The 27,508-nt window shown below is 31.8% G+C and overlaps 3 protein-coding genes across 5 annotated transcripts in view; all 3 read right to left on the bottom strand.

Annotated features, from left to right (window-relative positions):
* The window catches only part of LOC111416557 (peptide transporter family 1), a 38,893-nt gene extending 34,167 nt beyond the window's left edge, over window positions 1–4,726 (bottom strand). The window contains exon 1 of one of the 2 annotated variants that reach the window (XM_071198781.1): window positions 4,558–4,726. In XM_071198781.1, the coding sequence (XP_071054882.1) occupies window positions 4,558–4,576 (19 nt within the window). In that variant the 5' untranslated portion in view covers window positions 4,577–4,726. Of the gene's footprint in view, window positions 1–617; window positions 682–4,557 lie in introns of those variants that run through there. The other variant, XM_071198779.1, reaches the window with a different exon arrangement.
* Window positions 4,727–10,346: 5,620 nt separating this feature from the next.
* LOC111415280 (piggyBac transposable element-derived protein 4-like) lies at window positions 10,347–10,949 on the bottom strand. Its single transcript, XM_023046870.2, has one exon. The coding sequence runs from the start codon at window positions 10,947–10,949 to the stop codon at window positions 10,347–10,349; it is 603 nt and encodes a 200-aa protein (XP_022902638.2).
* Window positions 10,950–12,325: 1,376 nt separating this feature from the next.
* Window positions 12,326–27,508, bottom strand: part of LOC111415279 (peptide transporter family 1-like) — a 68,419-nt gene continuing 53,236 nt past the window's right edge. For both annotated transcript variants that reach the window (XM_071198739.1, XM_071198742.1), the window contains exons 8-13: window positions 23,380–23,969; window positions 13,667–13,810; window positions 13,486–13,597; window positions 13,294–13,422; window positions 13,127–13,234; window positions 12,326–12,556 (exon numbers count right to left, since the gene is read on the bottom strand). In XM_071198739.1, the coding sequence (XP_071054840.1) occupies window positions 12,404–12,556; window positions 13,127–13,234; window positions 13,294–13,422; window positions 13,486–13,597; window positions 13,667–13,810; window positions 23,380–23,969 (1,236 nt within the window). In that variant the 3' untranslated portion in view covers window positions 12,326–12,403. The remainder of the gene's footprint in view (window positions 12,557–13,126; window positions 13,235–13,293; window positions 13,423–13,485; window positions 13,598–13,666; window positions 13,811–23,379; window positions 23,970–27,508) is intronic.

Below are 27,508 nucleotides of genomic sequence, written 5' to 3'. Positions count from 1 at the left end.
TCAAAAATCATCATAGGACACAATATTCTTAGAACAGGCCAAGGAATAACCCCTTGAATTTTTGCCGCATGTTTACCTAACACCCTGTGATACTGTGGTGTAAGCAAGAATAATTTGAAGAATTAACCTATTAAAGAAAATTTAAAAATCAATACAAGACTTAGTTTCTATTAAATAGTATTTAAGTGTAAAGTACAACTTACATTGAATTAATCCTGTATTTATGCATTATTGGTACTATTTAATATTATGAGAAGATGGGAGTAGAAAATATAGGTGTATTGTGTGTAACATTGTTGTATGTAGTTTACTAATTTCAACTAATTGTAGTTGCTTTGAATAAACACACCCTTATTTACTACATAAGTATTTTGGCATGTTATCGAAATAAAATAAAAAACGAAAAAAAAGTGATTAGAAATTATACCACAACGTTATGCTCTTCACTACATCATCAACTCTAACGTTTTCAAATTTTCTTGATTTAAAAATATAGTTTACTTATTAAAGATAGTTTAATTGATACTTTTTAATTCATACTTTTTCCAAAAATCATGTTATTCCAATTTCAGGTTAATAGTTAAAACTGTTATAGTTAATTAAGCATTTATAAATACCTGTTAATAACCCTGTATTTGATACACTATTGTAATTTCGATGATTCATATTTAATAATTTTTTGTTATATCTGCACATAGCACAGTTACAAGTCTTTCAATTTTTTTAACAATAGATTAATCAACTTCGTCTGAAAGTTTAATTTCTTTTTCTGATTGTAATACGTTATGCATATACACACAATAGCGTTTGGTTTTATCGCTTTGCGGTGATGTGATTCATGCAATTACGCAATCAAAACTACTGATTAAAATATATCTGCATTAGTTGGATGTTCAATATATACACTTTTTTATAATATTGCAATAATTTTCTTTACATGTTTTTATTATTTTTTGATCTAAATTGTAGAAGATGAAATGTAAACACTGAGACCTCGAGATCAAATTCATAAATTTCCCATTTTAAGATTTTTACTACTGTGATATTGTTTTAGATTATTCTAGATGAAGGAAACCAAACCAAGGCTGCGCGACTTCTATTATTGAACTGCTATTATTTTAAGAGACAATTTTATATTTACAAATTGAACCTCATTTTAAAAAATTTCTTATTTGATAATAACATGTCAATCGGGACTATAAAATTTTTAATTTCTTCTGGTAGCTCGTAAGCACTATTACTCTAAATTCTAATATTCTGCTTATTCTTCCTTTGCATTCTACTGCAGAAGGTAAAAGCAGAATCAATTGCTAAACCATTTAATTAAATAACAATCAACTGTTGAAATAAATCAGGCTGCAACTGAGGTATCATATTGATATACTCTCACAATTTAAAAATGATTGAAATAACTGTAATTATTGTAACAAAGTGTGGTTAATATCGCCCAATCAGTTTTTGTCTGAGTCTTTTTTTGATTTGTTTACGATTAGGAAAGAACTTTTGAAGAATACTAATTAAGTGGGCTTACTGCTGGGCAGGACTTGCACAAGTTTCAAAATATTATTTCCTCTGAAAAACTCTAAAAACTTTAATAACCGATGGTGCTCTGAAATTGATTGTAAAAATTGTGAACAAGATCACAGCAAGGATTTACTTCTTCACTCTGAATTTCGATGTTTAAGAAAGGATGAGTACTTAAACGTTTAATAACCTCTTATTCACCACTGTTGAATTTCTTAAATAACGCGATGAACTGATTTTTGAATTGGAGGATTCAATCTGGTTGCAAGACTTAATTGGCAACTTCAAGGAAGAGACAAGAAATCCGCGGAGATAATTTCAGATGTACAAGTATTTACAAGAAATCTTGAATTTTGGAAACAAAACTTTATCAACTGCGATGCTAAACACTTTTCCGGACTTTGAGAAAAGATATCTCAACATCCTTTGCAATAATCACCGTATGAAAATAATTTTTACCTTAAAGCATGCCTTTAAATCTCGATTTAAAGATTTTAATAAAATATCTCTGATAGTACAACTTGTTTCGTCACCTTTCACAGGAATTAACATTGAGCAATTAAAGCTTTAAAATCTTTGGTATTACATGCAAAATGTACTTGACCTTTAGTAAAGACAAATATTTATTGTTATGCCGAGTTATTAACATCGTATAACATAATCCGTATTACAGATAAATTTTTGGACAGTCGATGAGTCTGAGTACTAGGAATGAGAATCCTGGTAAATATTGTACTCAAAGTAAAGTTTATGTAGTTGTATCATTGTATTTGTTTATTTTATACAGTTAATATACTCAATTATTTTTGGCATTAACTTGTTTTAAAGCTGTCTTTTTATTGCAATATTAAAATATCAGGTTTAAACAAATTATTTTATTGTACTATGACTGGTTTATTTTAATTTATTTGTTCGTCTGACTAGTTTCGCTTTAAAGGCATCATCAGAGACTTTGTCTAAATATACAACCAAGTTACATTCAAATTTTGAACAAAGACATTATAGAGGTCTTAATGAAACATCTTAAAAATATTTATCTACAACTATTGAATTATCTATTCATTATACATTTGATTTTTGACGGGTAATGACACGCATTACTCATGACTGACAAAGTGTTGAATAATGAAGCCATTATTTCACAGTTCTGACACAGCCTAGTAATCAAAAAATAAAATATTAATAGAAATGTCAGCTTTCTTATATTGAGGTTATGTCTGAAATGTCTATCAAGTTTTTTTTTTTTTTCAAAATTAATTAGTTGTAGATAAAGTATAGTATTCAACTTGCGTATAATGGATGTTACCCACTCAGATTACACGAACTTCATCTTCGTGGATAGCAGCCGCCATTATACGGTTGTTGAATAATATACTATTAATTCCGAAATACAACTTAAAACTTTAATAGTATATTAAAAAACAAGTTTCGTAAGACACGCTTGAAATGCACGAATTGAAGTTGAAAAACGAGTGGCGAAGCCACGAGTTTGCTAATGAATGAGTGCTTTAAGTCTTATGAAACGTGTGTTTATGCTATTTTTTGTAATTCGCGTTTTTATCCTTTTTTTTTTTAAATAAAATAAATTTTGACAATGTAGGGAATGTAGGTATGAATTAGGTATGTAGCAGTTGGTAACACAGTAATACTTGAAAATAGAAATTTGAATTGACAATTAGAAATTGTCATAACACATAATGTATTCACCTGAAAAAATGTTTCATGTACACCTCCCAAAATAAGAGAAATTGCTCAGAGTTCAATGTGCTCATCATTGTGGACCTTGTATTCGATGCTAAGAACGTTTTTCAACATCCATAGCCAAAATTGTCACATTGACAACTAGAAAAATTAATGACCCAATATCACCAACTTGAACTGGTTCCATAAAATGTTACTAAAATCTCATTACAGCATCGGATGCTGTAAGGAGTTTCATTACAGCACCCGTTTGAGTACTGTAATAGCTTTCATTACCGTCGCGAATTACAAAAAAATTATATACAGCACGTTACATATTAAAATGGTTGAACTACGTCGTATTAAATTGTGTACGACGTAGTCTGACGAATATTTTCAAAAATATGTATTTAAAGTAAAAACGATTTAAATGACTAATTAGTCATTCATCATACTTGATACTGGAGTATGTCTAATTCCTTGATAATGATTTAAAAAATTCTTATACTTACATTAATTGTCAATACGATTCTGATAATGTTATTAATACGATTATCTCAACTGTTAAATTCTATTTGAAATAGATTAAACAGATTTAGATAAAAATCAAATAAGTACACTTAATATTTTTAGATTTTATACTTGTAATGTAAAATGCATTCAAATATTAGAAATTTAATAAAAATTTAGCAAACAATTTTTAAATATTATTCAAAATTGAAAACGAAAAATGCAATAAATGTTTACGAAATCCTAGCTGAATCTAATTGAACGGATAAGGTAAATGGAACGATAGTAGTAATTTAAAATTTAATTTAATTTAGTAATTAAAATTAAATAATTTCGTATAACTGCGAAATTTACACATTTTGAATTTACAGAAATTAATACCAAACTAATAATAATAATTTTAAAATCTAGTAAAATCTTTTTAGTACTTTCATTAAATTTTCTGTGGTACAGATAACAATAATTTTGTGGGTTACTAAATTTTTTTCTTGATAATCTAACAGAAAATCAATACTATTATCATGCATCTAAATCAAACCTAACTAATTTCAAACCTTTAATAATATTTTCTCACTATTAAAACTATGTTAAAGTTTATTAAAATAGTTTCAATCGAGAATATTTAATCAAAAGGTGGTACAATTCTTTTTAAAAAAATATAAAATACCTATTGATTTATTGAAAAGAGCAGAAACAATAATTTCATTCGTATAAGATTTTCATCATTATGGGTTAACATATTGATATTATATTATTAATTGAAATAATAGTTAATTAAATAATTATGAATGACTTTTTCAATGTTAATGATTATATCTTTTTAATTAAAAAAAATCAACTTACCATCATCCTTCTTCCCCATTATAGTTTTTTTTTATAAACAACAACTAACACAAAATTGTTTAAATATAAAACACTAAATAGTTAAAGTTGTAATTATGTAGTAATATCGACGACTAGATTCTCGCTACTATTGGCAAAAGATGATGTTCACTGGTGTTACTATTTGAAAGATCCTCGATTGAACCTTATCAGCTTTATATCAGTTCTCTCTGGAGATCGTTATCTCGCCCACAATCAATTGTAAAGGGAATTAAAGCCATTCAATCGGAGATTAACCTGATACGTATTAGGATATAACGACGAGGCAGTTAATTTACTGTAAAACCTTTGGAACAATGCCGAGGATCTGTTGTAAATCACATAATCCTTTGGGATATCGTAGCGTTTGCGGTACGATATCATGAAAAAAAAAAGATTTTTATATACATTCTGTTCCTTAATCATCTTTAATACAGAATAACGAATTGGATTTTTAATAGATATTTAGATTCTCGAAATTTATAACAATGAAGATTAAAAATAAGCTGTTTAATAAATATTTTAAAATTCCTTTCATATACAATATAAGTAAATCAACAAATATTTTATTAACATTTTCCTTTCATACAACAATAAAAGTTGCAAGGTTGGTTTTTTGTTTTCATTTTACTCAATTATATTGCTTTTCACTGATAACAAAAATAATTAACGTGCAGGCAACTAAAAAAATAAAACCGGTTAGATATCTCGTATCACCCATTATCTGGTGGTACACAGTTTTTCATAAGATACTCGAAATTACTAATAGAATAGTTTAGATTTTTTCGATTTTAACAAAAAATTTCGAATCTAATTGAAAATCTGATAGATTGGGAAATTAGCAAAACTACTAATAATAATTTCTTTATTTGCTATATTAATGTTTACAACATAAATACTAATAATAATCGATAGATACCAAATAATCACTGTAAATAACCCAAAAAACTAAGTTCACAAACAATTCGTAAAAGATTTTGCGAATTACTCAGATAAGTAAATAGTAAATGAACATGAGTACCTTGTTTTTCAATAATCCTGGAAGTCAATCAATTCAGTCAAATTAATCAGATTTGTGGGTGAAGGTCTTTTAATTATTTGAATAAAACGTAAACACGTAAACATGGAATTTGCATCCATTTAATTATTACACGAAGCATCGAGTAAATATAGGCGTTATAAACAATATCGTTATAATTAAAAAGACGTTTCACCTGTGCATTTCACATAAGTATCTTCAACTGAGTGCATAAGAAGTGCCCACCTGAATATAAAAGCTTTAATGTTGTACAGTCTGACTGTAGTTTGTTTCCAGAGTCAATAGCGTCACTCATGTGCTATTAGTCAGGAAACAATATTACCACCAAGATGAAAACTGAATACTTCGAGTGTGTATCATCGGCATCCATATTTTTTATATCTGACATTAGCAATCTGTAGGAGCCACCAACAATTATTCCCAATAGAATCATGCATGGTCTCAAATAAAGAAAATGATGGAGTCGCACAATACAAAAAAATACCAATTGTTGCAACTTATAATTCAGGGAAACGTAGATATAGGTGAAACGTAGACTTGGTAGAAGGAAACTGTCATGGATGCGGAATATCAGGAATTGGACAGGTTTAAACTTTGAGACCATATTAGAGCTGTGACGGATCGAGAGACCTTTGCGGACGTGATCACTAACCTTCGATAGCAGAGATCGCACAAGCCATCTGTTCTGGGTATTATTATAATAATACTACATATTCGCAAAGCAAGTATATATACTTGCTCTGTTTTTCTTCACTCAACAAAATAATCTTGTGAATATACAAGAATATGATAAGCTTGAGTCAAGAGTTCAAGAATACTAATATATTTCTCTCAGTGTACAGCTTTAACTACGTCAAAGCTACGTGTTTAGCACTTACAATTTTTCCGCCATCATTCCAAAGGCACATTCGCTGGTTTTTGTTCCCCTGCTTAACCTATAGTTAAATATCCTATTGACGTTGTCGAGAACTCTTTTTGAGTAAGGTCTCAATAAATGCCTTGATAATGGGAATGCTTCGTCTGCTACAAAATAATAACGAAAAAGACTGTCACTATTATCGAAACAAAGCTTTGAGTGCGGTGGAATATCAAGTTGACATTGTGATAAAAAATATGTCATTGTTGAAGAACGATAAATGTCTCCGTCACTATTTCTCTCAGCATATTCAGTTTCGACCATTCTGTGAAGACCATCCGCATCGTAACAGGCCAATAAGACTGTATAGTTATATGATTTGTATTTAAAATTCGTAGATCCAGTATTTGGAATTTTTTCGATTCGTATGTGCTTGCGTTCCATATTAATTCGAACCGTTATTATTATTAAAGCTATTATTTATAAAGATATTATTTACACGAAGCCCTGCAGTTTGTTTTGCCATTTACGGAGGCTAAAAACTCTATTAGGCGTAATTTATGTAAAAATTCTAAAAGAACCCAGGAAATTGTTCCGGAAATTGAAGCTATTGAACGTCCCAAATCTGAAGGCGATGAGTTTTTGTCTCCCTTTTTATCAGCACTATTACCACCAACTCCAACATCCCTTGTATCTACATCTTCAGCACCACAACATTCTCTGTCGGAAGTCAGCAAGCAGCCTGATAATCCTAAACCAGAACTGCCCGAAATTTTTCCGACTGCTAGAAAACAAGGTAGTAAAAAAAGAAAATCCTGTACTTCTGAAAATGATGTCCATAAAGTAGCCGCAGAATATTACGTTGTGAAAAAAATCACTTGGAGAGACGGAATGAAAGAGGTACTTTTAGGCTTTTTCAGCAGCATTGTCCCCGACACCTTGCACACTGACTGATGCTCAAATAAGATTGTTCAAGTGAAGAACTCCTTTTAATTGATGAGATAATAAGTTATAATACCGTGTTAGATAATGCTTGCGGCCTTAGTTACTCTTCTTTCCTCAAAGATTGCCATCCGAAGCAGCGTCCCTAACTAGTAACTTCCTTTCAACATACCCTCTCGTCCAAGTAATGAACATAATTTTCCGTTAACTACTGAACCTCAACTAGAAACGAACCCAGTACCGTCGGTTATAATCCTAGTCGAGATGTACATATTATATCTATATTTTGAAAGTTTTTTATATAAATATTTATATTGTATAACAAAGGTTGTTTTGATATCATAAATAAATAAGGGTGTTTTGAGTAAATAGCATGTTATTTACCTTAATATACTTACCTTAACCCTAGGATACTTAGGCCCACTTTTACCACCTCTAGTTAAAGTGGTTGTTAACTTTAACTAATGGTTAGCGCAAAAATCGGCTTTTACCACCATATTTACCTTGTTGATAGTGCTAACTAATAGTTATTTTCGGTCTATCTGTAACTATCGGTTTGGGGGTCGGGTTAAATGTTTACCTCATTGATAAACTTAGTTGAAGGTATTTTTAACCAGATGGCGTAACATAAATCTAACCTAAAATCATAATAAACGCTTACGTTCGCTCAAAACTCCATAATAGTGATTAAAACAGAGTTACACAGCGATAGAATAAAAAATCTTGGATTTCGAAAGGTTTGAAATTGATGAGCAAGAAATCTTGGAGAAAATTAATTATCTATTTCCCATTCGGGGTGGACGCGTAATAAAAGACAGAATAGACCACGTCCGCCATCAAACTGATGAATTTATTAAAAGATTTCGATTATCAAAGGAATGTGTGTTTTCACCACATTTTAGCACAAATTGATAATGACATCAAACCACGAACGAGGAAGTATTATATATGTATAGCACCTAGTTTTTATCAGTAGAAGAATTAATAATGTTTTTTAGAAATTCTACAATCCCTGTTTCAAATTTTTTAAATTTCTACTTTAAGATTTTTTGCTACAGGCAACATGTTATTGGATGTAGCTGACTTTTGTGGAATCAGCGAATCATTAGCTTCAGGTCAATAATAGAAGATTAGTAGTTATCAATTATTTTCGGAACTTATAAAAATAAACTTTATAATTATAAAAAATAATAAAAGAAAACGTTATTTACAAGAAATATGTACATTATTACTATTTAAATATCATCAATAAGTATTTAAAAAATAGATTAACTGTCTTTTTTTTTCTTAATTTTTTTATCCACTTCTTTTTTCAATTTTATCACTTCCATCTCTTTCCTTCTCATTTTCTAACATTAATGTTGTTAACTCTAATCTTTTCTTTAATAACTCATTATAGATATCGTGTACAGCTTTATTGGACACTACACCATATAAAGCAGATCAATTTTTTATAAATACATCGTAGGTTAGTTAGTATTTTGATTGTACTTTTACTTTTCCTTGTTTGCAAAACCCAAACGTTATTTTCTACGCACTAACGTGGCTGTTTTTATTTTCGAGGACATTTTTATGATCCGCCACCAAGTCAAGTAAAAGTGTTATTTCTTCAGGTTAAAAATTTGCCCCCCGAATACGCTTTTCGGCCTGATTTGCGGTTTTTATTTTTTCGTGTTCGTTGATTGCCACTAACAGAACTGACAGGTTTATGAGAATTACCCACGAATTACCGACCATTACCGACGGACAAAGGAGATAGAAACCTGTAATACCTCTTTTACGCATAGTCACCAACAGTCATTATAATATTCCCCTAGATTTTTACGTTAACTACTAGATAGCCTATCCATTAGTTAGATCGAAATGGTAAAAGTCGTTTCGCAGTTAACTAATAGGTAAACGTTATCCGATAGTTAGACTAACCGACCAGTTTAACTAAAGGTGACAAAAGCGGGCCTTAACTAATAAAATATCGTCATTTACATAATCCGGGCTTCTGAGACCCGTTATATAAAATCACGTGTAGTCAGAACAGAAACAAAGTTATTGAAGTAAAACTTTATTTATTTATACATATGTACGTTACAAACGTGAGGTTAAATATGAAAGTAAACATTATTGTTTATTGTTTTTAGGGATTAGTGAAGCATTTAGTGCACATTCTAATACTATGCTCGTTACAGATATTATTTTTACAAGTAATACATATTATTGTGTTACGATCAATACTTGCGGGACATACTGAGCATCTTTTTCTCTTAATTGTTGCACTTGTGTGAGCGGCTGGCGGACCACATATATCAATAAATCTGCTCATACACTCCCGGACAGTACGCCGTAGGTTAGGGTTAGTAGATCTTCTCTGCATATGTGTTATCACTAGTTCCTTCGCTAAATCTTACAAAAACAGTCTGCGTTTGTGAGTCACTCCTATGTTGTAGTTTGGATGTTCCTTCGTAAAGATAGTTGCAGCACTCATATGCATTGAGTGCTGCAACATCAATGATGTTGAAGAAAAATGTCATGGGCAATCGTTTACTTAGCCTCTTGCACGTGTATGTCGACACCATTTGATCCATGATGTCAACACCGTCCTTTGTTTTATTATAATGAGAGATGATTTCAGGCTTCCTCTTAGCGTCGTCATTGATAGATGCGTCGTTGTGCATGGTGCTTAGTAAAATTACGCATTTGTTCTTTTTACGTGCGTAACTTACCATGGATACGTTATTTTGAAAACAAAACAATAAAGAGTACACGATCTTTTGAGGCTTTTATTTCTTTCGGAATGTCACGCTTATTCTGACGTAGTGTACCCACAACAGTAATATTTTTATCCAACAGATAAGTTGCTAGCGGAACACTAGTGAAAAAATTGTCTATCGTGAGATTGCGACCAGAATTATGAATGCCATGCACAAGAGTTTGTACTACTTAAAGCCCCAGGTTTTTATGTGGAGGTTCTCCGGGCTGGCGACAAACATAAACTAAACCATCCAAAGCATAACCAGACGTAGATTCACACATCCGAAATATTTTAAGTCCATATTTGTCCGGTTTACTTGGCATATATTGAACGAATGTGCATCTACCTCTAAACCTAACGAGTTGTTCATCAATAGTTACATTAGTATCAGGTATGACGCAGGTTTTGCATTGCTGAATGAATAAATCCCAAATGTAGGACACCATTGCTAACTTATCGGTTTCCAAACGCGCATTCCGGGTTCTCTTGTCGTCAACTCTGACGAATCTTCGTATTTCTTCAAAGAGAAATATGGACATTGTAGCTCGGTATACAGGATTGGCAAATTCATCACAAAATAATTCTCTCGCAGGAACATACCAGCTTCTATCAACTCCCGCATGAATAAGTAAACCACAGAATGCAAGAAATTCATCAACAGTTACATCTTTCCATGGTTTTCCATTTGCTCCATAAACACGTTTGCCCTCTAAATTAGTACAGTTCACAATTTCTTGTACAATAACTGTAGTTACAAATAACTGAAACCCTTCTTTTGGTGTTGCAGCCATATGTTCCCTTGCTAGTCCTAGCGCACGCCGAATAATGTTGTGTGGTTGAATTCTATTTTTGCTGGAGGTTCCAAACTCCATACCAGACCACTTGGAGCAATGTAACCGCTCGTTGAAGGCTTACCAATATCATCAACATCATCCTCTGAATTATCGTCACCATGATTAGACCTGGATCCAGAATACTCGTCAGTCACATCACTTTCTTCAGAAGGCAGATCATCACATTCAGCTGCCCACTGCACCAATATTTCTTCATAACCGGGGTCACCAAATCTCACGCTTTTTACATTCCTTTTTGACGCCATTATCATATGTATCTCACAAGTTCACTCAATCCAACTTCTATTCCAACTGAATGAAAAACAGCTGCACCTGCTTTTATACATCCAACAGTAATGTACGTTTTAACTTGCACAGACACGCACAATTCCGCGCAGCAGTGTTTGACAAATTATAATAACCCTCAACCTGTAATGAACAAGTTGAAACTTGTTCTATAGTAACTAGTAGTACACGGGCTTCGGAGGCCCGGTTTATGCAAATACGGGGTGCTAATGGAAACAATTTTTTTTTTCGATTGCTAATTACACTTGAATGTTTTTGAATCAAGTGTGTATTGAATAAAGACGTGTTTAGAGCATATCTAAACTGCAGAATCGTTCCATTTACATCCAGTATGACCATTAAGGTCTCCCAACATAGTGATTTTACTTATAGAACCGATTTTTACTGTTTATTCATTAAGGCTCGTTACTACCATCTTCTGGTTAAGCTATCTAAGGGATTATTACCATGGTTACGGCTATTTTACGCGCTCTTATTGGCTAGTAGATGGGTTTATCTATTAGATAAATTTAACTAAAAGATGGTAATAACGAGCCTAAGTCTATCAAGGAATTGCTCTTTAATTACTCCAGGGTTATCCTTTGGCTCCAAGTACCGTTATTTTCCTGCCCATGCTGTTAATTTCCAATTCGATTATATTTTCATTTGCCGGTTACTGATTTTATTTTTCGGTTTATTATTGAGTAATATTGAGACTGTCAGCCCTTTGATCCTTAGGCACGCTGCTATATAAATGTATGTAGTTATTTGCCATTTCGGTTCCTATTTCTTTTCTTTGTCTTTGTTAGAATTCCTATTTCCGATGTTTGTACACAATTTTTGTACTGGTGAGCTAAAGTCATCGTTTAATAAACACAAAGGAAAATTTGTGTTAATTAAAATGTTATTACGGAGTTACGTAAAATTTCTATAGAAATGTTTATAGAAATTTCTATAAACATGTCTGGATAACTTTTTGCAGTACGCCCAAGCAAATAATGCTTAACCTTTGGACACATTAATAAAAAAAAATCATTACTGATAAATAAAATGATACATATATTTTAGATAAAGTAAATATAAAAACGTAAAAATATTACAATAAATTATTCGTAAAAACTGAAATGTTATGTTAAAGCTTCTTTTTCTGATGCATTATCATCGAAAAGCGCTACAGAGCTATCTGCTTCTAATTGGACGAAAGTATATTGAGATGCCATTATAGTAAATATCATCATATCTGCCACGATTAGAATGGCGAAGAAAAAAAATTCGAAAGCCTGAAAATGAATCTAGTATTACGTTCTTGGAAATGAATGAAATTATTTTATTCATTCAAAACTTTCTCCTTTGTTTAAATTAGATCTTAATTTTTTCATCAATAAAAAAATGCATTTCTATCTAAAAAAGTATGTACTCCAATTTGACGAATAATGCAGTTAACACGTGCATCGCGTGTAATAAAAATTATAGATTGCTTCGGATTGGATTAATTTTTTATGAATGCTGTTAATAATTTCGTAATTGCATCATACTTTTTTAATTAGACTGTATCGCGTTGCGACGATAAACAATTCAGATTACATGTCTGGATCACAAAAATCATTTTAAATGAAATTTCCGATAGTAATCTAAGGAATTTGTGTTACCACTGATAAATATGTTTACAAAATCTGTTATTGCCACTCCATTAAAAGCATTGTTAAATTCTTGACAAGTTTACATCATTAAAGAAAATTTTGCTTAATGACTTTTATAAAAAAAACTGTATGTGATAACTTTTAATATTGTTTGGATTTTGAAAGATAAATACGTATAAGATACTGATTATCAATCTATTTTTTACATACTTGGTTCTTAAACATATCCAATTGGGTCACCACGATAACGATTAAATTACCTATTGCTACAGACAAGTACCATGCTGCAATTGTAACTGTTTTCATGCTTTTTGGTGCCTGAAATTTTCCATTCAATATATTTTATAACATAATCTTAATCTTATCTCTCGTAGTACCTGAGTGAAAGAAAACTCTAAACCGGCTATTCCAAACATAATCTCTGCTATTGATATTAAAAAGTATTGCGGTATTAGCCACATAATGCTCACATTATTTGGAGGCGATATCGTATATAATTTTCCAAACTGCAAAGAAGTATACACTTGTTAAATGTAACTATTTCGATAATTATGTTTTGTAGGTAGTACTTCAATAACCCCATGTCGTTCTCTAAAAACCAAACTGTACACTCCTCCTAAAGCCAGGTGAAATGTTTGGGAAAAAAGTGTTTGTTGATTCGATAATACCATGCAATCATATCTTAAAAAAATATATTTTGATTTACAATATCGATTATAAGAAAGATTAAAGAATAAATGTTTTTATTACCCTCCATGAACTAGTTCAATGTATTGTGAAACCGAAAGATCTTTAGGTTCTTCGCCTAAATAGTAAGTATCAACCAAACCGTTGGTTCCTCGTAAAATAACAGTAATGTTATATAAAAAAGGAGATGTTCTTATAAACGCAATTCTAAAAAAAAAGTAAATAAATGTAGGTTAGATTAAAATGAAATCTGATTACAATATAAGGTGAAAATGGACATAAACTTTTTAAATTTTGGAAATTATTTAAATAAAATTAAATTGTCTAAGATTTATAGGCGAAATTTATTATAAACCATATAATGTAAATGTAAAAGCGTGTTTTAAAATGTCATTATCGTGGTTTTAATGAATTATAGACATGCGTTTTACATGCAACGTGCTTTGAAAATTGTTTGGCGTAATGGTTGATAATGTGATACAAAAGTTCTGTAATTCTAAATAATATTCTGTGAAGGAAACGAAATAATTCACAACGTTTATGTCATCATTTACAACGATATTAGACCATTTTGTAGAAATTATCTTCAAGTTGAGAAATAGATTATGGACTTTGATAACATTGCAGACATTACAAGTTGAACAACTTTAAAAATTAACCTCCTAGAAGAATTTGCAGTGAACGTGAGTTGTTCATAAAATGATAAAATGTTTATGCTATTTATAAAGAGGAAGAAGACCAACAAAAGTTGTGCAGCTCAGAATCATTCTTCACGGATCTTTAAATTGCAGGAGTACTCTTGTTAAGCACTAATTACGAATTATTTGTATTATTATTCGTTATACATTTTGATTATGTGTAACTAAATGGGTCAGAAGCAAGAAAATATGTGATCTAGGATATTATCGAGTATCAAATGATAGTTATCCAGATCAGGCCAACGATGCCGATGTAGACGAAAATAATACATCTTTGAAATGGAGAATGTAGATGGGCACAGATTGAGAAGTGAGCTATATGAGAAAAACTGAGTACGTGTTGTTCAAACTCTCGTTTTTTTAACAAACTCGTCGGCGTTAAGTGAGCGACACAATGTTATTATGAATAATAAGAGGTAATCCCGATTAGTTACCACCACCACAGGAATTTTCAAAGATACTCTTTAGATTAAGATAGATTATTACCATATTCAAACAAGGCGATTTTAGCAAATATTTCAGCTGAAAATAATATTGTTACTTCCTCGGAAAAGAAGGAAGTGAACATTGAAAACGTAAACAACAACACCACAGTTAAATCAGACGCTCAGGTAAATATAAACTCCATCAGATTGGTATAAATAATTATCATCCAGGCGTTCTCTTCTTGAATCTGGAAGATTTATCATACAGTGTCCGCCAAAAAGTCAGCAACACTCGTTTCTTTTTTGTTCCATTGTATCTACATTTCTGAAATTTAATTTAGTCTGTATGGGAGGTTCATACCGATCTTTCGATCTAAAGTATTTTCAAGATGAGGTATACTTCCGATAGACCGGAAGTGGTCACTATCTTAAAAATACTTTAGATCGAATGAACGGTATGAACATCCCATACAAACCAAATTTCAGAAACGTAGATGCAATGGAACAGAAAAGAAATGGGTGTTACTGACTTTTTGGCGGACACTGCATATTGTTTCTATCAATGGATACTCTTGTAATACTAGAAAGATCCTAGAGGCCCTACCTTAAGAAAACGCCGTGTCTCCCACTTAATTTAATTTATTGATACGCGCATTTATTATAGTAGAAGCTTGTTTTTCAGTGATTTGTACTCTAACTTGCTTATAACACTCAATTACTAATCAGTGAAAATTCTTAGTATTTTTCCCGAGCATGTAATTTATGCAGGCTACAAATAGAAAGTAGTTTCAAAGCTCCAGTTTTTGCAATCTCCTTTTTATCCAATGTTCAGCTTGTTCTCCATTCTGATCGTGTGCGTTGATCTTATTACTGCAGATATTAGAACAATGCAATCATTAACAATTGCGAAACTTGAAAAATTAAATGACTATCAAACAACAGATATTGTATCTACAATACACACATACTAGGATTAGTTAACATCAATTCGATGAGTAAGTGCAGACGATATGCAATCAATGACCACGCATAACTCAGAAATACAGAGTGGGGCAGAATGGACGGGTCTTTCTGAAATAAAAATAACGCAGCTGATGGTTAATTGAAAAAGAGTTTATTTATAAAAAAGTAAAGTTTAGATGTCCTCATAAAAAATAATCAAGAGCATCACCGTAACAGGAGATTAATAGTCCCTACAAGTCTGTAGTTGTTATTTATATTAAATCTTCGGGCGAAGTGACTTTAAAAGGTAACATTCCTATATGCAGATGATATGCACGATAATATGATGATAATATAAAAATTAAATTGTCCTGGGGCAGTCTGAAGTATTACAAAGTTCGATCGATTAAATCATTCAATGGTTGTGAAAGTAATTAATTTTGCCAAAATAAGGAACACCTCAATAACCTGAATTCTAACCCTTCGAATTCGCTCTCTTACTATATTTATTACTTACTATTACTTTATATTGAAATTTCATTGAACAACTACATGAAGAGCCCAATTCCTCAAATTATTCACCAGAAAAAAAGAAAATTACCACAGAAGTACTTATCGCAAAAGTCTAGGGCGAAGTATAATTAGTCGCTATAAATAAAAGCAAAATTAGTCCAAAACTTTCGGTTTCACACATATCAATATTAATGTCATCTATCAGTAGTCATCTATCAGTATTTTGTTTATCTATGTTTCAGACACTAGTAGACAGTTGCGATTGAAGTTCCTAGACAAACGTCTCTGGGTCACTTCTTCTCTGCAACCTGTAAGCAATAACCGTCACATTACAAATTTTATGACTTGCAAATCTAAACCAAATCTATTCTATGGTGCTCGAAGATGCAAGTAAATTAATCTTAAGATTTTTTCTTATGCAGATTCCGCCACAGATCAGGGGCAGCCCATAATAGATATTAACAATATCTGTGCTATACATCTAACAAAAAGAAAATACAGTCTGCTAGATCAAAAATAAAAAGATGAACAATTACAACAAAATGAAACCGCTGATTACCAAGTCGTTAGTGGACACTTATTAAAAAATAAAGAAATAAAATTGGCCGCAGACGACACATGTAATAATAATAATTCATTTAACTTCATTTAATTTCTCGGTTAATAAAAATCAATGCAGAGGGTAGATAAGCTTATCCGCTCTATTATTTTTATGTAAACTATGCTGAAACTACACATCTTTGAGGTTAAAAGTATTGATTTATTTAAGATGATCCGTTCTAATTGGTTAAGTCGTGTTTAATAAGAATTCTCGGTCATCTAAACCCCTTCCTCTTTGATTTAGCTTCAAAATCGTTTTTCTTTTGTTTTACGAGTTGCAAATTTAACTATTATAGGAGTTGCTTTTTGTATTGAAATGGAAATTTGGATTGAAGTGAAGAAAGAACCTGCTTCATGAAGCAGGTCCATCGAAGTAAAATTTTCAATTAGGATGAGGTATAGATCGTAAAGAAAGACAGTACTCAATCTGTATCATAAAACATGATACCAAAATGCCAATTCTAGACAAATTACTCGATACAAGAGATGACAATTTATCTTTTAAGCAGGACAAAATGGAGAAAATGAATAATAATGGATCAAAAATAAGAAGAGCCGTGGAGTGAATGTAACAGACAAAAAGCAAGTAAACAATTATTGAATACTATGAACAAAATAATCATGGAAAATAATGAAACATTTGGACACTTACGTATATAGTGGTAGAAAAGCATAAAAAGAGGTATACAAAAATGATAGACGGATATGATATACAGAGTGATTCACATAAGAACCGACATAGAGCAGGGCCATGTAGAGGACAATAAATTAAGATGATTTAACGTAACTTACCTCTATACTAAGTTGTACACCTGAGGAGTTATAGGCCTTCAAAGTTGTCTCTTAAATTTAAAAAAAGTTAAATATCTTTGTAATACATTAAGCTAGAAAAACCAAATTTGGTATACGTTATGAGTGTACCAATGTTATGAGTGTTTGGTAGCAAATTGAACTCAATTGAAGCATTTCAAAGGGTTGATTAAGGGTGATGGTACCCTAAATGTTGACAGATTTTTTTAATCTTTTGGCGGATTTAATACATTACTACTTCATTTCATGTGGAATTTAATTCTAAAACTTTTCTTACTCTTATTATTTTTTAAAAAACTGTCGTTTTCATAGAAAACTTAAATAATTAAACCCACGTATTTCGTAATGTTGCTTAAAATAAGCGAAAATTCAGTAGTCGGCTATGAAATTGTACGTCAAACTTGACAAATAGGTTATAAAGTTATTTGACGACAAGGTTTTATAACCTATTTGTCAAGTTTGACGTACAATTTCACAGCCGACTACTGAATTTTCGATGATTTTAAGTAGCATTAACGAAATTCGTGTCTTTAGTTATTTGAGTTTTTTATGAAAACGACAATGTTTTTAAAAAAATAATATGAGTAGAAAAAGTTTTAGAATTAAATTCCACATGAAATCAGGTAATAATGTGTTAAATCCACGAAAAGGTTAAAAAAAGCTGTCAAAATTGATGGGACCATCACCCGTAATCAACCCTTTCAAATGCCTCAATTGGTCTCAACTTGCTATCAATTAATACCCTCGGTACACTCATAACGTATACCAAATTTGGTTTTTCTAACTTAATGTATTACGAAGATATTCAATGTTTTAAAAATTTAAGACCCAACTTTGAAGGCCTATAACTCCTCAGGAGTACAACTTAGTATAGAGATAAGTTGTGTTAAATCGTCTTAATTTATTCTCCTCTACATGTCCCTGTTCTGTGTCGGTTCTTATGTGAATCACCCTGTATGTAACTTATGCATATACAGGGTGTATCAGGTATGAGTAGAAAAAAATTGAGGGGTTATAGGTTTCCTCTTTCTGAATAAAAAATACTTATAACACAATGTCCCATTTATTGTCCTTCTTAAGATATCATACGATAAAGTTAAGAGTTCACAAGTTTGAGTACTACTGGTTAATGAGTTATACTAAGCAGGCTTTGCTTTGCAATTTGTAATTTATTTCTAGTTTTGTAATTAAAACCTCAATTTTTGTAAATTTTCACATTAAAGAGTGAAAAAACAGAAGTGATAAATTTATTCGTATAAAGTAAACAACCTCTAAAAAAATATCTCAAAAATGTCTTTTATGTGTCAAATTAAAGCTATATTACATAAACAAAGTCTGCTTGATATAATTCTTTATACAGCAGTACTTAAACTTTCGAACCCTTAACTTTATCGTATCATACCTTAAGAATGGCATAGAATGGGACATTGTGTTATAAGAATTTTTTATTCAGAAAGAGGAGACCTATAACCCCTCAAATTTTGTCTACTCATACCTGATACACCCTGTATAACACGTATGCAAAAATTCCATAATTACTATAATGTACCCAGTAGAAAAGTTTTAAAAAGACGAATACTTATTTATAGAATGCAATAAAAACTTACACAGAATGTGATGTTGAAAGTTTTTTCTGAAACTTTTTTCTATAAAATAGATTGTTTTTGAGTTATTAATTCGTCGTAATTTAAATGCCTCATCCGTTGACCAGGAAATCGCATCAAAATTATAATTGTATTGATTATATATTTTTTCATCGTATGGATTATCCAGTCAAAATTTCAAATAATTAAAGAGTAGAATTAAGCAAATGAAATTGTCAAAGAATTGATAAGATTAATATTGGAACAGCATAAAATCTGGAATCGCAAGCAAATGTAGAAAAGTTGTATTATACTCTAATTGAACACATAAAAGAACCAAGGGTAAGGTAGAAGAGGGACCTTGCTACCACCCTTTTCTGTCACAGGGAGCTGTTACCAATGTCATTAAAATATCCAAGATTTGGTGACAAATATGAAAAGAAAGAAAAACAAAGGATATAAAAGAACAGCTTCGTTGAGAAAACAGTTATTTATGAACTTCGACATACTTCGAACTTCATGAAATATCGGAGACACGATAAAATCTCGCTACTTTCAGAATAATTACACATCAAGCTCCTTTGTTTACCAATTCAACTAAAATCAATCAACACTTTAAAAGCAGTACTTGTAAAATCTTCAATTTCAATTATTAATTATATTCATTCAAGTTGAACACTTTTTAAAATTAATTTCGCGTTATTGTTAGTGGTAAATTACTAAAAAGGAATAATGTAATCATTAAAACTCAATTTTCCTATGTGAAAAATTAATTATAGCACAAAGAGTATTAGTTTACATTTTAAGTAAATAAAGGTTGACGTAAAAATGAAGATAAAAGAACACACATGATTTTCATGAATACGTGATTTGATAGATAAATTTGTAATAAAAAAATTTTAAGGACAAAGGGAAAAACTAAAACAACAGGTAAGGCATTTAAGTTACAACGATCTAATAATTCATAAACCATCAATTTTATAGGAATATGTTTCAAATAAAACTTTTATCATAAGAAATAATATATTGTGTATTCTGTGTAAGTCTTCATTGTACTTTATAAGCGAGCACAAAGGCGGCACTAGAAGACGAGAACAGTTAATAATATACAATCAATGTTTTCGCTGCTGTTTGTAATAACCTACACATTCCTGGTGTATCCCAAAACCGTGTACTTAGAATGTTACATTGTCATAAATTTCACCCAGAATCACGAAAATGACTTGCAAAATCAAATTTCATTTATAAGTATTATTTATAATAGTATTTATTTGAACGTTATGGAAAAGTTAATTTGAAAGAATCCAACACAAAAATTTATTAAAAAATGCAAGGAATGATAATCAAGTCTCAGAAATCAACACAGATTCAACATTTCTAGAAACTAAATCCAGATAGCTATCACGATTGATACTTCGTCAGTGTGGTAGAGTATCCTATAGTATGTTTCCTAATAGTAGGTAGCATTGTAATCTCTCTCTTCTAGTAGCTGAAGGTTATTTATTATATTATGGTTATTGTGTTAGGTAAAGATCTACTACAATAAAAGAAGTTAAGTAGCAATGAGGGAAAATAGGTCTTTGAAATATTCGATCTAGAGAGACAAAAAAATAAAATCATGAATTGCTTTTCAGAAAAACATTACAGGAGTCACAGATATTCCGGTCTGCGGTCAAGACGTAATAAATTTTTGTAATTGAAGCAATGTTGTAGGTGCCATATTGAACGATTTATTTATTATATATTTCAGTCTTGTACGAGATAGCCATTAATACTACTTTCTTCTTTCTATATATAGTAAGTGTAATTTCTCAAGTAATATACAAAATTAATCAAAAATTTTTGTTGAAAAGTTTACCCTTCTTAAAGAACTTAACTTACAACTAATCTGAAAATACAGAGCAAACAGAATATAGAACCCAAGACTTCTTTGTGTATTACGAGACAATAGTATCCATGCAACTCATAAAGTGAAACATGAAATATAACGTCAGAAAACCATGACAAGACCTTCTGCATGTCCTCGAAGTAAGTATAGAATAATATTTTATATGCGGCGTTCGACTGTGTATATGTCACAGGTAAAGCGTGCATTTCAGTTAATGTACACATTAGCCAGTCAATGTATACATTAATGTAACGTTTTATTGAAAGTATTGTCAGGCAGTGTATGCATTTGCTAACAGATGTTAGTAAAAGTTATAACAAAGAAAATTTACGGTATAATTCTTTTAATAGAAGGGATTGCATGTGATGCAAGTAGTAAGTAAGTAAGTAAGTATAGCAGTAACCATTTTTTGGGTTGGGTTGGGTTCTGTATTTGAGTGCACACGTTTCGAGCAGTTCAGAAGACGAGCGGAGATAAGGATAGGAAGAGAAATTAAAATAGAAAGTATCCACGAACTGTTGAGAGAAACGAGAGAAGTGGGGAGGAAGTAATGGACTTCCTAACTAGAATAATGAAGGAGAAGGAGGTGGAGGAGAAGCGAAGAGAAGGAGAGGAACAAAGCTCCAGCCAACAAAAGAAAGTTGGAGTTGTGTATTTTTCTTATCATCGTGTGAATTAAATAAATTAAAAAACTGCACCTAAACAATTCATTGTAAATAGCTTAGTGTTCTACCGGTTTCGACTGTACAACAGTCATCCTCAGGAAAACAACGCCAACGAACATAAACTAAAACAGGAGCTCATCGGATTAAGACATAAAGGTTCCCTCACAAGAAACTATTACAATAACTTATTTTAGAAATGACAAAATGTGAAAATTTTTTGAGGCGCGCAAGTATGTACATATTTACGCGCCTAGTTCGTTGACATCGTTTTCCTGAGGATGACTGTTGTACCTACAGTCGAAACCGGTAGGAAACTAAGCTATTTACAATAAATATAATCGTTGAAGTGCTGTTTTTTAATTTATTTAATAAAAGAAAGGGCGTAGGTAGGAATGACATAGAAGAGGATCAACAACGAGAGAGCAGCCGCTCCCTCGTTCAGGTATGCAATAAAAACAAAGAAAGTTAAAAATGAATAGAATTCTATGTCCAAATGAACGACGATGGAAAAGAGAGAGAAATATACTGGCCATTAGGGATGAGAAGAAGAAGATGAACAAACGAGAGAGCTCTCTCACCCAGGTTTAAAACGCATTAAAACAGTTAAAATTCAGAAAAGTATGTTCATGAATGAGTAGTTTCATTCATATGTCCACATGTACGCTGGAGAAAATGAAGAACGCTTCTATCGAGCTGTGAAGGAAGATGGGAAGAAGAGGAACAAATTCAGGTGCGAATTTATAGTGTTAATTCAAAAAATTAAAGGACTCGTGTGTCCACATGTACGCTGGAAGAAACGAAGGATGGCGATAGTTGTTAAGCTGAGTATGAAGCTGGTTGGGGTGAAGCAGGAGATGAAAACAGTATGTAACATCTAAAGTCGCAGACTGTCCGAAGAGATGAGCAAGCGGTTCCGGATAGTGAAGGTCTAGTTCATGCGAACAAAAGAGGGGGAGTTTTTAGTGCGGTTGGCCTGGCAAACAACACCTATGCCAGGAAAGTCCCACACTCCCGATCGGATTAGTTTTCAGACGCCACATCCGATCGGGGCTCAGTCCTAAAGATATTCTCCGTTGGGTTAGGTTTCGTTATGTAATATGCTAGTAAACGTACTTTAAGCTTTAATTGGGCGTCATTAGTAATTGTATACATCAACTAGTAAAGGTTTACATTTCGTATTTTATCTACACATTAACTTGATAAATTAGTTAATATATGCATTGACTAGACAATGTGTACATTTACGGAATGAATGCTTTAGCTGTAACATATACATGGTTAGGTCATATGTGTATGAAAGAGAGAACAAAATTTATTTAGGGCGGTAAAAAATAATTACAAGTATAGAAGAAAAAGAAATGTATGTAAAAACAAAAAACGTTGTCCCAAAAAGGCTATCAATCAAAGTCTTTTTGCCCTTTTTATGTGTATGATTTATTTTCAAATGAAATGTGTTAAGCACTCCTATTTTGTTTTATGTATTAAGACCGCCCGAAATATATATTTTAACAGAAATATATTATTACTATTTTATATTTTCTATCTGTACGGTTTAGTCAACCAATAAATTTGTTGTTACGTATATTACATTGTACTATACTATATGATACTACACTAATGATGGTTTAAGAATCATCCTGTAAAAACCCTACCGTATTTTAGGTCTTTCACTCATTGACATCATAAAATCAATAGGATCCGTAATATAATCGGCAATTTCATCTCGGCCATTAGTACCAATCAAAATCGTATCGGTTTGATATTCAACGGCAACTACTTTAACCACGTACTTCGGTTTCATAAAATGAATATCACCGCATTGCGAATTATCCGTTTCTATAGTCACGTTATATTCCGTTTTATCCTCAGCCGGAATATTAACGAACACATATCTATCCGAAGCGTTTAATTGTACAGGTGGTCCAAATGGATTGTCCATGGTTATATCGCAGGGTAAAGTATTAATAAAATTTATGGCAGAAGTGTGTCGTCCTGGTTGGTAAGGTGAATCTTGTTGTAAAAATAATTCTAAGAGACCGGCTGATAAAAATGCAACTCCAGCTATTAATCCACCAACTGCCATACGATGTAATGGATTTTCCAAGAAACGCATTTTTTCTAGGTATGGATACAAAATCCGATCGAACAATGGAATAAAAATTAATACGAATGCTGGATTTACTACTTGCATTTGATCTGGTAATATTTGTAAACCTAAAAACGTATCTCTCATTTTTGATGCCTAAAATCATAGAAACAAATTATTACATTTTCTAATACAAATCCTCCTCAACATTGTTCACAAGAGCGAATTAGATTGAAATCCATTTTCAACTGTGTGAATAATGTGAACAAATAAAATGACCCAATAAATAAAATAAATGCAATTATTGTTGAGATTAAACTAATTTATTTTCGTTTTTGTACACGATAAAGATGAATATCGCAACTAATAGTGTAAAATTTATTTATTTAATCGAATTCGCTTGTGTGGGAGAATTCGAGGAGCATTGGTTATTCCATACATTATTGTTACAAATTATTCTTTATTTTATGTTATCATCATATTTCACATTTATTGCTACGTTATTTCAACGACCCTGCTATAGTTGAATTTTTCCATTTGACCTATATGAGTTGACCAAACGTAACACAAGGTTCCACATAAAAGTTTCAAAACTAACATGTCGCCGCAGTGTAGTTTCCGCCTACAGTGTCTGACCGTGATCAATGAGAAATAATACTTATGTATTCTTTAATAAATAAGGGATAAGGACGATAAAATCATTGTGTTTATGGAAAAATCCCTGAAACGAGTCTAAAGATTTAAATTTTTTAGTGTAGATTTTAAATCTTTTTCGCCATTTTTAAACGATTTATGACGTCTTTGATATTTTTTTGAAATAGTAGTCCCCCATATTTATTACGGAATATGAAAGGGGATTTTTTTCTGAATCTAGTACAGTCAATATTAATATTGGTTACATAAGAACATTTTCGAGAAAAAATAGTTTCAAGTTTAATTACTTCATATTTGCTTGACATGATAAAAATAGCAGTAGCCATGAGTAACTAGGGTAACCAATTGTTTTAAACAATTTTCTAAGTGTCAAAAACTGATGAAGTAAAGCTTGTTGAATTGTGGTGGCGGGCCATTTTGTTGAAATAACTGCTGTTGGAATTGAGTTGAGTCAATATTATTGGGATATTTGGCCGTTATGGAAATGATATTGTTTTGAAAAAATCTGAATTCGTCTCTACAGTTAATGTTCCCTCAAAAAGCAATATTTCGCTCCACCCAATGATCTTTTGCCTGTATTGGGTGGGCGAATTTCTTTTCCAATGTGGATTTTGGGTAGCCCGATATCGATAATTTTGTCTATTTACTTGTCTATTCAATGTAAATGTTTCCTAATCGGAAAAACTTATGTTTTTGACGAAGTCTTCGTCGTCGTTGCAAAATTGATGCAACTACTATTCGTTGGTCGTGAATGAGGTTTACTTTACACACTGAGAGAAATGGATTGTACTGTGTAACTAAAAATATACTATAAGGTATAATACTTTACTACGAAAAGTGACAGCGAGACGAGATTGTATTCAGCACGATAAATATAATGAATATAATATAATGAATTGCTGCATGTATAATATTTTTTCTATAACACGATACGTACAATCTATTTCTTTCAGTGTATAAGGTAGGATTAGTGGGTACGGCGATCAGACACAAAAAAGTAACTAAATTATTAGTTGTGATATTTCGAAACTTTATTGTTTCTTCTACAGGCAATTACTAAAAAAATAAATAAACTCAATGTGCTTTAGCTAATCATTTGGTCACTTGTAATCATAATTTTGACTTTGAAAACCCTGCCATTCTTGACAGTGATGCGAATTACTATAATAGATTATTTGTGGAGATATATCAAATCAATTTGAGTGATACGGTTAATTTTAAGACGGATACCAGTAATTTAAATAATATTTACTCTTTTTTATTTCACTGGGATAGAACCAGAAGGGAGGTTAATGTAAGTCCTCCAGATGACGATTCACTAACGTTTTAGTTTGACTTTCTTTTTAATTAGTTGTTTTTTATTGAAAAAATTTAAATTGTTTTTTGTTTGTTAAAGTTCAAATTTAAAATTTAGCGGTTTTCTGTTTTGTTTTTGTTCATGCGCGTTTAAGTCTAGGATTGGTCGATGATGCGCAGACGGAAAACTGTTTAAACCGGTTCAAAAAAATTGTTAAATGTCCCCTGAAACATTTGGTTTGGCAGTCTTCGAGAAATCTCGTAAATGATTTTTACCATTCTTTTGCTAATGAGTTGGCAATCAAGATATGTTGCAGTAAAGAGTTCAAGTACTTACTAAATCAGATTTTGACACTTAGCAAATTGTTTAAAATAATAGGTTATCTTTAAAGTAATTTTTCTCGAAAATTTTCTTATGTAGCTAATGTTAATATCGATTGTACTAAATTCAGAAAAAAATCCTCTTTCATGTCACATAATAAAAATGGTGATTTGCTATTTGAAAAAAATATTGATGACGTCATAACTCGTTTAAAAATGGTTGAAAAAATTTAAATTTTTAGACCCATTTCAGGATTTTTTCCATAAACCGTTTATAATGATTTTATCGCCTATATATCCTACTTTACTGATGCACTGTAGAGTAGAGGGCTCTAAGAGTACGCAGTTGCTAAAAATCTAAGTTGGCAATATTGTACGTCCGCGCTTTTATAATCCCGAGGTTAGCCACAGTTGGTAGCAAATGTGGGTATATCAGTTGTGGCCATTAACGTAAGCACGGAAGTGTACGGTAAGTAAAACAAATTTAGTTTAATTTTCTGTAACTTTTTACGGATGCGGAGTAAGCATTCATACAGTGGCGCGCTGAATCATGTATAAACATAATGTATTCCGGTTGCTATAACCTCAATTTGCTTGTCAGAGACCAGTTTGCACATTTGTGGCTAAGAATACGCTACCAAAGAGTACGCACCGCGTACTCTTACTCCCCACCTGCGTCCTCATAGCAACTACATGTGTACTCTTTGCGACAATATAAAACGCGCGTTTTTGGTTGTAAAAAATGGGGAAGTACAATCGAAAAAGCGCAAGGTCCTTGAAGTTTACAACAGAATTGTTACAAGAAGCTCGTGAAAGGATAGCAAAGGGCGAAAGCAAGAGATCAGTAGCAGTCTCTTTAGGAGTAAATGAATGTTCGTTAAAGAAAACGTTTAAAGTTGGGTACAGTTCCTGTAACTCTCGGAAGATTTGTACCTGTCTTCACACGTGCGATGGAAGAAGAACTTGAAGGAGAACTGGAGAAACGATTTTACGGCCTAACTATGAAAGATGCTATGCTACTAGCATACCAGTACGCCGAAATGAACAATATCTCCCATCGTTTCAATAAAGAGAAAAAGACTGCTGGAAGAAACTGGACAAGAAATTTCGCAACTAGGAATAATCTATTCTTAAGATATGAAGAAAGTGCAGTTTAGCAAGGGCTGTTGGATTTATGTTTTTGTATTATTACCCCAATAAAATACCGAGAATTTTTGCACCAAGAGGAAAAACGAGTGTGTCAAAAGTGGTGTCTGCTGAGAGAGGACAGACAGTTACGGCTGCATCTGGCATTTGGGTACCACCAAGTTTGATATTTCCCCGGAAGCGAATGAGGGAAGAATTATTTGTTGGAGCACCTCCAGGAACTTTAAAATTGCTGACAGACTCAGGTTATGTGAACACACAACTTTTTATAGAGTGGT

The sequence above is a fragment of the Onthophagus taurus genome, chromosome 1, assembly GCF_036711975.1.
Source record: "Onthophagus taurus isolate NC chromosome 1, IU_Otau_3.0, whole genome shotgun sequence".
NCBI lineage: Eukaryota > Metazoa > Arthropoda > Insecta > Coleoptera > Scarabaeidae > Onthophagus > Onthophagus taurus.
Note: the sequence above shows the minus strand (reverse complement) of the source record. Positions and strands in the feature narration are given on the sequence as shown.

Excerpts from the sequence above, each read along its gene's own strand:
- LOC111415280 (XM_023046870.2), bottom strand. The coding sequence starts at position 10,949 with ATGGCTGCAACACCAAAAGAAGGGTTTCAGTTATTTGTAACTACAGTT.